The 14220-nt window shown below is 43.7% G+C and overlaps 1 protein-coding gene across 1 annotated transcript in view; it reads left to right on the plus strand.

Moving 5' to 3' along the window:
- The window catches only part of LOC139408921 (E3 ubiquitin-protein ligase UHRF2-like), a 40941-nt gene that overhangs the window by 7183 nt on the left and 19538 nt on the right, over window positions 1–14220 (plus strand). Inside the window, exons 2-3 of the mRNA XM_071153381.1 lie at window positions 2090–2539; window positions 7077–7411. Coding sequence (XP_071009482.1) covers window positions 2090–2539; window positions 7077–7411 — 785 coding nt within the window. The remainder of the gene's footprint in view (window positions 1–2089; window positions 2540–7076; window positions 7412–14220) is intronic.

Below are 14220 nucleotides of genomic sequence, written 5' to 3' on the forward strand. Positions count from 1 at the left end.
CACATCCACAACTGTTATAGATGTTACGGATATCATAAACGCTGAAAGAGGATACTGACAATGAAAAGAGCGGAACCAATTCTAGACCATACAAAACCTTCAGTTTCCTAAAAGTTTCAAGATAAGGTGCATGTTTTATGACCCCCCCCCCCCCCCCCCCCCCCCCATTTATTTTATTTTATGGATGTTACATTGCCTGTCCCAGTCAACCTCCTACATTTTACAGGACTGTAGAATACGCAAACAAAACGTAGTATTGCTTCATTAACATATCATCTTCGTAACTAATACTGGGAACAGCTGTGAGTGGAAAAACAAGCTTTGTGAGCCCTTTCTAAAAGCCATGAAATATAATTGACTGAAAAGCCTTGGCCACCTACTCTGTAGATGGTCAAAATTCATGAAATTAAACTTCAAATAAAGCTTGAAGTCCAACACATAGACCTTAAGGATAATGGTTTCATTTGGAAATGAACGCTCAGGTCGACTTTTACACAGAATCGCCCAACCATAACTTTTCAAATGGACTGGATGGAAGACATCCAATCGCCCCCAAATGTTTTACCATCCCTTGACCATAGCTAAACCCCAAATTTGTAGAAGCGTTATAACATCGGATATCATGGGTACTAACTGGACCTGGGTTTGAGTGTAATTATTGTTATTGCCTAAGCCCTAAGGAGCCTATAAAATGTCTTGTTGAAGAGGGAGATTATGCAAATCGTAATTGACTCTCCAGTTAAAGGCCAAACGTGGCTAATGTACGCTGTGTTATGGGATACCATGCATGAAATAAAATAGGCTTTTCCCGACACAATAGATTAATTCTAGTCGGAGTGCCGCAGCCTGCCTGGTGTCCCTTCTCTCCATGATGGTGTCTAGTCTACCATAGAAATAGAATTACTAGAACGGACATTCCCATTTGAAGTCAATGTTCTGTGATGGTAGTAATTATATTTCTGTGCTATGCAGTTTACTCCACATGGGAGGCAGACAGACAGACATGGACGCACACAGACAGGTGACCAGAGTGTTTGTGGCGATCACGGGCGGCCTGCTCTGTTCTAAATTTCATGAGATTATTAAATAAGGGAGGTTAGAGGAGCCAGTCTGGAGCGCCTCCACTCTCGTTTCTCCTTTTATGCCTCAATAAGTAACCAAGGAGAGGAGCGAGTGGCCATTTCTCCAACACAATGGAGGATGGGAAATGGTCTGGTCACTGGCTACCTCGCTCGCTTCTGCTCTGATGAGACGAAGCTACATAGATCCATTGGGACACAGCTAGCTGTTTGCTCACCATTATACCATAACATTTTCATGGAAGTAGGCTATAACAAGAGATACAGTAACTTAAACACGTGGCAAGTAATGAGGCAGCCAGAGATGCAATGTTTCTTAACGTGAGGAGTCTCTCACTCTCAGAAGTGGAGCCATTTTCTGACACAAACCCATGACTGCGGAAATGCGCCACACCACCATCTGAAAGACAGACCGAGATTGTGGGGAGGGAGTTTGTCGATATGGAGGGGAGGGGGGGGGGGGCTTCTTTATTGGTTGCCATAGCGACTTAGGTAGTGTGCCCCCCCCTCCAGATTTAATATTTTATTTATTTATTTGAGGGGAAAAAAACTGCAGTGGAAGGCAGAGATTTGTGTCATTTTGTTCAGGAATGGATGTTTGTTTATTTCCCCGTAGCTTTTAGCTTTTATTCCGAATGGTGTTGAGCATCAACTCATTGTTCCTCCTCACCCTTCTGAAGAACTGTGGAATTCTGTCTTTTTGCCGAGCTCTTTGTTTGCGCTTGACAACCAGCTCCGGCTCGATATATGCTTCTGACGGCGATGCTATGCTGTTCATTTTAATATTGAGCAGATGTCTGCCAGTGCCTGAGAAGAGAACACCCCCCCTCCCCAAAAAGAAAAAACTAACACCAAAATGGCTGCCGAACAGATCCGTGTGTTTGATTTTTCAGATGCAAGATGGCCATACGCTGTTTGACTGTCACACAGCTGTTTTACCCACCTCAAGCAAAACACAGACAAAATGTCTGCCTTACTAACAGATCCATTTGTGTGTTAATATTTTTCAGATGGAAGATGGCCACACGCTGTATGACTACAACGTGGGACTGAACGACATCGTCCAGCTGCTAATCCGTTCTCAGGCAGGGGACGCTCCCGACAGCCCCCTCGTCCCGCCCATTGCACCCCCTGTCACCCCGAAGGACTGTGACACCATGCCCATGTCCAGTAGTACAGCTCTGCCTCCCACCTCCCCCAACACCACGGCTGGTGCAGCTACCACACCCTCCCCATCCAAGCCTACCATAGTGGCCCCCAAACCAATCCCTACCCTCACCACAGTCAACAACAACACAACCACCAGTAACAGCAGTACCACCAGTACCAGTAACACCAGTGATCCCAATAACAACAGGGCCAAGTCTTCTACTCCACCAGCACTGCTGGAGAAGCTCGACAACCAGCCATCAACCTCTACACGTCCCTTCCTCATAGACGCCGGCATTGGGGTGTTCAAGGTGAGAGAAAGAACTTGCTGGTCTGTGGTACCATTTTCTCTCAGGTTGTGGTTTGTGTATGAGATTATATAATATTATGTTCATTCAATAATGGCCCTTTTGAGCCGGATATGAACCACATGAACCAGAGGATACGACCCCTAAGGATACAACTCTCCCCAACAGTATACTTGTGTCTTGAAAGGTTTCAAACCCCTACTTTCTGTCCTCTAGTCCAGCTTGGTTAGTTTCACAATTTAGGAGATACTGACGTTTGTTTCGTCGTTCATTTCCTTGATGGCACTGGCACACTACCTCTTATTTGCATTGTGGTTTTTGGACCCACATGCCTTTGGTAGTTTGAATTGGCATCTGCCTCTCACTCCCTCAGCATTCTGTGTTTGATTGCCATAGTGACCAGTGGATACAGACAACAGGCTCTGGAGTGTTTCGCTACTGTAGCAGGTCCAGTGGTGTGGGTGCCATTCTCGCCTTCTCTAACTGGCTGGCTGGCTGGCTGTTTTGTGCGTGTGTGTCTGGCACGGTCATGTTGCCCTTCACCTCTCCCCTCCCTGTCACCCTGGTTAGATCCCTCGCTGGAGGCGACATCTCCTTTTAGTGCCAGTCGTCAGGGAAACGGTGTGTGTCTCTACTCTAGGGTGACGCTAACAGACATTCAGTGGAGGTTGTTCTTCTTCTGGGCCCGTATTCACGAAGCCTCTCAGAGTAAGAGTGCTGATTTCTAGGATCAGTTTAGCCTTTTAGATCATAATGAATACGATGTGGGCAGGGGGGGACTTGTTCCTACGTCAGCACTCCTACTCTGAGAAGAGTTTTGAATTTGGGCCATTTACTTAAATTTCCCTGTTGAATTATGTCTGTACTGGAGCTCTGAACGTTCGCCTCATGGTAACCATGTTGTGACACGTTTAATCTCCCCAATGAATCAGACATTTGAATTGGGGAAACTTTTTATTGCCACGCAACAAACGGTTGCTAAGATTTTTCTTGGTATTTTCTTTTTTTTTATACTCCGTTGCAGTAAGTGGCAAGGCTGACGCGTTTTGATAGACGTCCTCGTAACAGTTAACACCGTAGCCAAGCTGCAGGGGAGCTGGGGCTAAGGATGCCAAGCAGACCCAAGCCAAGAGACACATGCGCAGAACTTAACCCTGAGAAAAGGCATGCTGGCCTGCTGCTGGTGAACCACAGTGGCTGTAAATGATATTGGCTGGAACATGGACAGTAACAGTCTCTTGGCTCAATGAAAAGCCTGTGCTAGCCATATACCATCAAGGTGATGACTGGCCCTGTGTGACTCAGTTGTGGGTTAAATTTATGCAAGGATCACACATACACATACCAAAAATGTATGCACTCTGATATATTCTTAGCTTTGGGACACATCATTGGGAGAATGTGTATTGGTTGTCCATCGTTCTGGTGGGTGGCAACAGAAAATAACAATACCACAAAATAGCTGGCTTCACCCACAAAAATGTTTCCTGTCAACAAAAGCATATGTATAATCTCTAGGAACTCTACTTACCAGACATAAAGTGAAATGTGTCCCTCATTATCAAATAAATGTCCGAATCCAACATTTGTCCAAAGCGCACCATTCCTGCCAGTAGACAACGCACTTCACGCTAGATTTCCTACCACGAAGTCTACCACTGTTTACACTGCAGGAATATGGTGCGGTTTGGACAAAATCTGTCCTCTCCACTCGTTACCTGTATTAATGGCACCTGTTTGAACTTGTTATCAGTATAAAAGACACCTGTCCACAACCTCAAACAGTCACACTCCAACTTCCACTATGGCCAAGACCAAAGAGCTGTCAAAGGACACCAGAAACAAAATTGTAGACCTGCACCAGGCTGGGAAGACTGAATCTGCAATAGGTAAGCAGCTTGGTTTGAAGAAATCAACTGTGGGAGCAATTATTAGGAAATGGAAGACATACAAGACCACTGATAATCTCCCTCGATCTGGGGCTCCACGCAAGATCTCACCCCGTGGGGTCAAAAGGATCACAAGAACGGTGAGCAAAAATCCCAGAACCACACAGGGGGACCTAGTGAATGACTTGCAGAGAGCTGGGACCAAAGTAACAAAGCCTACCATCAGTAACACACTACGCTGCCAGGGACTCAAATCCTGCAGTGCCAGATGTGTCCCCCTGCTTAAGCCAGTACATGTCCAGGCCCGTCTGAAGTTTGCTAGAGAGCATTTGGATGATCCAGAAGAAGATTGGGAGAATGTCATATGGTCAGATGAAACCAAAATATAACTTTTTGGTAAAAACTCAACTCGTTGTGTTTGGAGGACAAAGAATGCTGAGTTGCATCCAAAGAACACCATACCTACTGTGAAGCATGGGGGTGGAAACATCATGCTCTGGGGCTGTTTTTCTGCAAAGGGACCAGGACGACTGATCCGTGTAAAGGAAAGAATGAATGGGGCCATGTATCGTGAGATTTTGAGTGAAAACCTCCTTCCATCAGCAAGGGCATTGAAGATTAAACGTGGCTGGGTCTTTCAGCATGACAATGATCCCAAACACACCGCCCGGGCAATGAAGGAATGGCTTCGTAAGAAGCATTTCGAGGTCCTGGAGTGGCCTAGCCAGTCTCCAGATCTCAACCCCATAGAAAATCTTTGGAGGGAGTTGAAAGTCCGTGTTGCCCAGCAACAGCCCCAAAACATCACTGCTCTAGAGGAAATCTGCATGGAGGAATGGGCCAAAATACCAGCAACAGTGTGTGAAAACCTTGTGAAGACTTACAGAAAACGTTTGACCTCTGTCATTGCCAACAAAGGGTATATAACAAAGTATTGAGAAACTTTTGTTATTGACCAAATACTTATTTTCCACCATAATTTGCAAATAAATTCATAAAAAATCCTACAATGTGATTTTTCTGGATTTTTTTTTTCTCATTTTGTCTGTCATAGTTGAAGTGTACCTATGATGAAAATTACAGGCCTCATCTTTTTAAGTGGGAGAACTTGCACAATTGGTGGCTGACTAAATACTTTTTTCGCCCCACTGTATTTATGACTGTCATAAACCTACCCCCAGGCCAACATCATGACACCGGGCTATATTATGGTAGGGTTATTTTCAGTCGCCACCCACCAGAATGATGCATAGCTCAGGAAGTCCAACCAATACACAGATTCCCGATGTTGTGTCACAAAATATTTTCGCTTTGGATGTGAATATTAAGAGTAGACCAAAAGGCTGCCTTACTATGATGTTGCTACTTTTCCCCCCTCAGTCTTTGTCCACAAACACTCACTGACGAACTTTCCAGAACTGATGAACATTCCAGAACAGTGATACAATCCTTAGTTGCTAACTCTATTAGCTAACTATGCTATGCTACTCATCATAACATAAACTGAGGACGCATCAAGAGGCGATCTGAATCCAGACCCAAGCCTTGAATGCATGGAACACAGAATATTTCAGACGTCATTATAAAGGCCTTGAGAGAGGGGGTGGGGTGGGTGGGGGGTGTTAGTCACGAAGAACCAGTGGGGTCTCCAAAACCCACAGTCTGGAGAAGCGTGTTTTGGTTCCTCACTTTACATCTGGATGAGAATCAGATGCTTCAGTCAGACTGCTGTTTCATGTGGTTATGTCATTAGCTCCAGGGGAGACAGATAGTGAAAGCGGTGTCATCTCCACAAGCCCACAAGGACTGCTTAAAAAATAGTGGCACTCTGTATCAATAATACTCTGGACCTGCAACCATTAACTTAAATGAAGGGTATAGAGCTCACTGCTTCTGCAAATCTCAATTTCTTTAGCCATGATTCACATTGTAATATCAACATTGCAAGGCCCACGCCTCGGACAGGGAGGGGCAAGGCCAAACTCAGCCTGTCTCAGTTGTGTGCTTTGCTTTTCTTCCATCATTAAAGGACCAATGCAGCTGTGATTTGCAGAGAGGTTTGGAACTCTCTTCTTATTGGTCAATTAACTAATTTAACGCCTGATGATTTCACCGGGCAGGCCATCCCACCAAAACAGGCAGAAGTTTCAGGCCTTTTCAGAAGTTTCAGGTCTTTTCAAACCGCTCTTACACTAAAAGGGCATTATCATAATTGTTCACAATTGGAAATATATATTTGACTGCACTGGGCCTTTAAATAAACAGAGGCTAGTTGGAGAATTGATAGCTAAACACCAATAACTAGGCTAACCCAATTTCACATTTAAACGTTTTTCTCATTTTGTTGCTTCCAGTGGTCCACCGATGTTTTTTTTTTTCAGCCACTTTGTATTCCATTGTAAACAAATGCTTGTCAAAAATAGTAAACTTTTTTTTTTTTAGAAGTAATTGCAGAGGTCTATTTCTTTTTTTTTTTTAAATGTCCAATATGTCTTTGTCATTTTTCTTTGATGCAGCATACATTTAGTTATCCAGACGCCTGCTTTCATTTAATACTGAAGCCAGGTGTACTCTTAAAATGATAAAGAATAATATGTGTGTTTTTATGAATGTTTAAAAGCTAAACTATTCCATTTTTTCTTATCTCCCAGATAAATGAGTTGGTGGACTGCAGAGACATAAGCATCGGTGCCTGGTTTGAAGCCTGCATTGACAAGGTGGCACGAACCCCAAAGGGTCAGAACAGCAGCAGCAAAGCTCCTACAGCGGGCAAGGTTGGCAGGCCTAGCAAAAGGACTAATGGCAAGCTGGAGGCCGAGCCAGGCCAAGGCCACCCCTCCTCCTCCACGGACAATAGTAATGGAAATAATTATTCAATGTTAAACTCGGACAGTGGGCCAGGGATTGCGTCCTCCACCTCTCAAACAGACTCTACTGCCACAGACAAAGAGGAGGAGGATGTCACGTACCATATCAAATATGACGAGTAAGTTGGTGCACCTGAGGAAAAAGGCAGCATGACTTGTCGGGAATTCCCACTTAGGAACCCTATTTTGGATTTATTTCCCCCCTTTTTGGGGAGGGGTCATCTACACTTGATAGTTTCACCCACCCAGGTTTGCTTTCCTTAATTCCCTGCCATTTGGTTTCTTTTAGGCGTGTTACAGTAGGTCCTATTCTTTTGGAATGGGTCACCTACTTTTGGTTGGTAAGTAGGAGTACGGTATGTTGTGATGAATCCTACCAGGTACAGTGAGCTCTAAAATAATTGTTTTTTACTCCGTACTCCAGCACTTTGGATTTGAAATGATACAATTACTGAGTGCAGACCGTCAGCTTTCATTTCAGGGTATTTTCATCCATATTGGGTGAACAGTTTTGAAATTACAGCCTTTTTTGGTACCTAGCCCCCCCCCCCCCCCCCCCCCCCCCCCATTTTAGGGGACCAAAAGTTTTGGGACAAATTCACTTATACTGTTTGTGTATTAATAAAGTAGTAAAAAGTGTAGTGTTTGGTCCCATATTCATAGCACACAATGACTACATCAAGCTTGTGACTCAAGCTTGTGACTCAAGTTGTTTCAGATTATTTTGTTTCCAATAGAAATGAATGGTAAATAATGTATTGTGTCATTTTGGAGTAATTTAAATGTATTTTTTTTGCACCTTTTTCTCCCCAATTTTGTGGTATCCAATTGATGTAACTTGCAGCGATGGGACAAATTAGTCTTGTCTCATCGCTGCAACTCCCGTACGGACTCGGGAGAGGCGAAGGTCGAGAGCCGTGCGTCCTCCGAAACACGACCCAACCGAGCCATAATGCCTGCTTAACCCGGAAGCCAGTCGCACTGGAAGAAACACCATACACCTGGCGAACCGTGTCAGCATGCACTGCGCCCGGCCTGCCACAGGAGTTGCTAGAGTGCGATGGGACAAGAACATCTCTGCCGGCCAAACCCTCCCCTAACCCGGACAACGTTGGGCCAATTGTGCACATAGCCTGGACGACAGAGCCTGGACTCGCACCCAGAATCTCTAGTGGCACAGCTAGACCACCGTGCTACTCAGGCCCTTGGAGGCCCTTGGAGTCACTTTTATTGTAAATAAGAATACAATGTGTTTCGAAACACTTCTACGTTAATGTGGATGCTACCATGATTATGGATAATCCTGAGAAAGTTAGAGACGTACATATCATACCCCCCTAAAATGCTAACCTCCCCTATTATTGTAATGGTAAAAGGTTAGCATGTCTTGGCGGTATGATATTTGTGCGTCTTACTTTCTCACTCGTCATTATTCACGATTCATTCAGGACTATCCGTAATCATGGTAGCATCCACATGAATGTAGAAGTGTTTCGAAACACATTCTATTCTTATTGACAATAAAAGTGACTCAAATTAATTTCTATTGGGCACAGAATAATCTGAAACACAACCAAAACAAACAGAAAATGTATCCAACACATTTGTAGAGTCACAAGCTTGATGTAGTCGTTGCGTGCTATGAATATGGGACCAAATACTAAACTTTAGACTACTTTAATAAACGTAAGTGAATTTGTACCAATACTTTTGGTCCCCTAAAATGGGGGGTACTAGGTACAAAAAGTGCTGTCATTTCTAAAAGGTTCACCCGATATGGATGAAAATACCCTCCAAATTAAAGCTAACAGTCTGCCCTTTAACCCAATAGTCAATGTATCGTTTCAAATCCAAAGTGCTGGAGTACAGAGCCAAAATGACAAAGAGAAAGAAAGAGGGTCACTGTCCAAGAGCGTTTGGAGCTCACTGTGAGTCAGAGCTGTGTAGACTGGGGTTGCTGGGGAGTTCAGGAGATACCATTACATGCCATATATTTGGCTGTAGAAGTGCTTTGATATCCCCTTACAGTATGTAGTCCCGCCCCAGTAAATACAGAGGAGGTGTGATTGCATGCAATAGAAGTGGTGATCAATCTGACATAATACCCCTTTTATGTGTTGCTGCACCAAAAGTGCCAGCCACTCCTTCAGTAACCTTTGACCTGGAAAACTAAAGCTCCAAGCAGTAATGAAATGGCAGCATTAACTGTTTTCCTTACTAGGCTGGTGGGGCACTGGCCAGTAAGTCGAATTGAGTTCAAAGGCAGGTCAAAAGGGAACAGAGTTATTTCCTGTCTCAGAAATCCATTCCCGAAAAATAAGTGTCTGTAGATCAGTGAGCTTTGCATGTTTTAAGACAGACAGATAACCTTCTGAAACACTGGCTAGTCACCTGCAGTAATAGCATAAGAACCAGATTTAATACAGTAGACAAGTCAGTTGGTAATCTGAGATGTTGAGTCTCATTTTCCAATGTCCATTTTCCATGTTCTCATTTTCCATTTTTCATGTTGAGTCTCCACTTCCATGGCCTCTCTGAAAACATTGTCAGTAGTTGGTGTTTATAACCAAAACTTGGACGACATGTACAGTTTTGCAAAGTAGTGTCACGAACCGGCTCGTAGCCCAAAACAGAGGGAGACAACGTGCAGATAACGGAATAACAAAAATATGTTTATTAACGAAATGTAAACTATATACAATTTAACAATGCTGTGTGTGTGTGTGTGTGGGTAGTCAGTAATCAGTAGTGTAAGAGAGTGGTTGCGTACAAAGATGGTGATAATGAGAGGTGCCAAAACAAACAAGCCACAAAACGCCACAACCAAAAATAGTATGTCTGTGTGGAGAGAAGGCTCCTCAATGAATGGGGGGGAAAGGTGTATTTATCCCCAGAACACACATTTCGCTGACGACCCTCCCGGCTCCGCCCACCGTCATCCTATTAAGGAAAACGAGCGTAAAGAGAGAATTCGGCAGACAGTGGGAGGGTCGTCACAGTAGCTAACATCTACAACGTATTAATATAACTGTTTTGTTCTTGTACTCCTTTTACGTAAATAATCAGAAATCACCCTACGTCATGCTGGATGGTGAAAGTCCCTTTGTTGGGGATGAAAACCCACAACTCTTTGGTTCAGAGGGAAAGGAAAAAGGGGTTGGGTTGGGGCAACTAGTTTAAAACCACAGCCCCTGATTCTGCCTGCCTGTCTGCCTGCAGCTTATAAGGGAAAGGAGAACAGAGCTGCTAGATGGAATTTGGAGTCATCTTTTTCAGGGAAATGAATTCAAAGGAGCCGTTTCCAAGGTAACCGCGGAGTTCTCGGGGAGCGTTACTCTAAACCCCATTCCAATTGCTGCCTAAAATTGAGCTGCACATCGAGCATGTTGCGAGTGAGGTGCATAAGGCTCTTCGCTTAGTGAACCACTTACATCACTTCTGTAGCTACAATCTCTCTAGCCCATATGTATCAAACTCATTCCACAGAAGGCTGAGGGTCTGCAGGTTTTTTGCTCCTCTCTTGTGTTTGATTGATTGAATTAAGGTGACCGATGGGTTCGGAACTCCCCTCACTTAGTTGTATCGGTCTTCATTGAAACCAAAAAGCGTCAGACTCTCGGCTCTGCATGGAATGAGTTTGACACCCCTGTTCTACTCATTGGGCATATTTCAGTACGATGATGGGAAATAAACATTTATATTTCAAATGACCCCAAGCCAAGCAGCTCTCTCTCTCTCTCTCTCTCTGTCTCTGTCTCTGTCTCTGTCTCTGTCTCTGTCTCTGTCTCTGTCTCTCTCTCTCTCTCTCTGTGTGTGTGTTGTGTTGTGTGGTTAGGCAAGGCTTTCCAAGGCTCGCCTGCCTGCTGTAATAATTTGAGGCTGAAAAACAGCTTGTCAAAACTGAAACCACCTGTTTTACTTCAAAGTCTTGGACTAATCTGTAAGAAATCTTAATGAGGCTCAAAACCGTTGCCTCCAAGATGGAGAATCGTCTGCATTCTTTTGGCCTGTTTTTCCATTCTAACAAGCGTCTCAGATCTGGCTTGTGGTGGGACTCGCTCTCGGCCCAACCAACGCTTTCAGTGTAGCATTTGGCCCAACCGATGCATGTGCATCCATCCAAAGCAAAGAAGTATAGATATATAAATAAGGCATAAACAATGATCACATGAAATGGTTATATGAAAAAGACCAGAAGGAATGTACTATTGCATCGCTGCAAAGGTCGTGCTACATGCTATTTTCCAATTGTGACGGTCACTGTATTAGTGAAGCCCCCGCTGCCGTCACGTTTCTGCTCTGTGGTTTAGCCGTATCAATTAGACCTTGTACTTAAATGTACGAGGTCTAATTCAGTATTCCACGATTGCTGAGATCAAAAGGCCTGAGGTTCCATTCAGTTGTAAACGAATACTGTTTAAAACACACTAAGCAACCCTTATTGTTGGAATAGCTCATAGCTCCAGGACTGCCTACTCGCCTCCAGTAGTAGTCAGCTACTCCTCCACACACCCACTGTCTGTCCTCTCCTGCACTTCACTTACTTATCCTCCCCTCTTGTTTTCAGATTCAATTTGATTAAACAGATCTTTTAAAAGGAAAAACCCAAGGTTTCCATTTGAAATATAAAATTACAAATGAACAGGGAGATTAACGGAATGTGATCATTTCGCCCATGTGATGTCGTCATGGCGTAATTACACTCAGATAAGATCAGCCAGACTCGTGTGTGTGTGTGTGTGTGTGTCCTCATCTGAATCCCAGACACCCTATCAAACCATGCTGCTTATCTGACACCCATGGCAGTGCTTCATTTGAGCTAAGGGGAAATACTCGTTTTCGCATACCTCTTCTACATGCAGTATAGGTGCCCTGTTTGGTAATCTACATAATGATGATAATGACAAACACTTTCATAGTTTCTTCAGTTAACACTCTAAATTCCAGAGTCTAGATTCTAAATGCCAGATTCTAAATTGTGGTTTCCAGATTTTAGAGTCCAGATTCTAAAACCCAGATTCTAAATTCCATTCTAGAACCACTTCTAGTTTCCTGCTCTTCACAGGCGCTGTGTACAGTACAGTATGAGGGTCTGTATGGCCCGGGGTGGACTAATCTCCTCCACTGGGCTGTTCCCGTCTCTCCTTTGCCACAGGAACACTGTGTGCTGAGCACTGACTTTTGTTCTGTTCTCTCCTTGCGGAGCTTCTATAATCCCCTCCACCCAAAAAAGGAAATTCATGCCTCTAGCCTGCTACTCTCACACCGACATCTCGGAGCTATCAATGTGCTCAAGCTTTCGTCGCTAGTGCTCCTACTCTATCGACAGTACCAGACAAAAGATTGGACACACCTACTCATTCCAGGGTTTTTCTTTATTTTTTACTATTTTCGACATTGTAGAATAATAGTGAAGACATCAATACTATGAAATAACACATATGGAATCATGTAGTAACCAAAACATTGTTAAACAAATCAAAATATCGATTGAGATTCTTCAAAGTAGCCACAAATGAACTTTTAACAAGGAACGCCTGTTAATTCAAATGCATTCCAGGTGACTACCTCATGAAGCTGGTTGAGAGCATGCCAAGACTGTGCAAATCTGTCATCAAGGTGAAGGGTGGCTACTTTGAAGAATCTCAAATATAAAATCCATATTTAACACTTTTTTTGGTTACTACATGATTCCATATGTGTTATTTCATAGTTTTGATGTCTTCACTGTTAATCTACAATGTGAAACAATGTGTTCTGGTATGCACGTACACAGGCACCAAAACACACACACACACGTAGAGGATATTGCTGTGAACCGTAGGCTGGTCTTTCTCTCTCCCTCTGTGTGAAGTGTCAGCCCTGGTGCTATAGAGGTAGGGTGTGTGTGGAACCATGGATTAAAATTCGGAACATGAACTTGAGTGTGCACGGAGCACATTGCAGGGAGAGGAGAGGAGAATGTGAAGGACACTAGACAGGGGAAATAGGAGACACCTTCACAGTGCAGCCAGTGGCTACTAAGGCTCTTCACCATGCTAATGTCTGTGAACCCAATTTATCTTGTCATCCATCAGCAAAATAACCCGTCAGCCTCCTCTGGTCAGATAGGACACTACCACTGTCACATTTCTAGGATGGGTGTGTTGGGAATATTAACGGTAAAATCCCACAAACTACTCAGCAGTTTATTAAAGATAAAAGATGTGTCTAGTGTGCTTGTCACTTAAATTGTGTTGACATGCTTCAATGTAGTGATGCTGGGGAAGAGCTCTGTGATTTTGTGACACTGCAGAGAGTGCGTGCTTGTGTGGGGTGGATTGTGATGAAAGCATTGCCTAATGCAGGCCTTGGTATGGGAGCTAGTCTCCAGCATTCACTGTCCCTTTAAAAAAAAAATGGTCAATCACCTTTATTGTTTAACCTCTCCAGGACTGACCACCTCTACTGGTTTTATGTCGGACATTCTTTTGAAGTGTAACTCTATTAACCTTAGAATCCTTATTCGGGGGCTACCTGACTTTGGAGTGGTGAGTTAGTCACACACACACACACACACACACACACATATAATATGCCACCTTTTTAGAGTTGCTTTTTTTTTCAGACTGGAGGATGTATTTGCAACGTATACACAGTGTTTCATTTCCTCCTCTGTCTGTTCTTACGGAGATACAGAGCTGTTAAACCCTTTCGAAGCCTGTTGCATTAGTCCCAGTCCAAGCTGCATATTATGCTGATTTGTCTCTGAAGTTTTGTGCTTACGTGTGTGAAATTCCAATTTCTCTTGTCTGGCTGTATTAAAAAATATATCATTTTGGCCTGTCCTAGCAGTTTCTCTGCTCAGCTTGCTACATCTGACTAACAGGTATAACTAAGTGAAACTACTACGCAGTTCTGTATTCATTTTGAGGATAACTAGTTTTGA

This window comes from Oncorhynchus clarkii, chromosome 5 (genome assembly GCF_045791955.1).
Source record: "Oncorhynchus clarkii lewisi isolate Uvic-CL-2024 chromosome 5, UVic_Ocla_1.0, whole genome shotgun sequence".
Taxonomy (NCBI): Eukaryota; Metazoa; Chordata; class Actinopteri; order Salmoniformes; family Salmonidae; genus Oncorhynchus; species Oncorhynchus clarkii.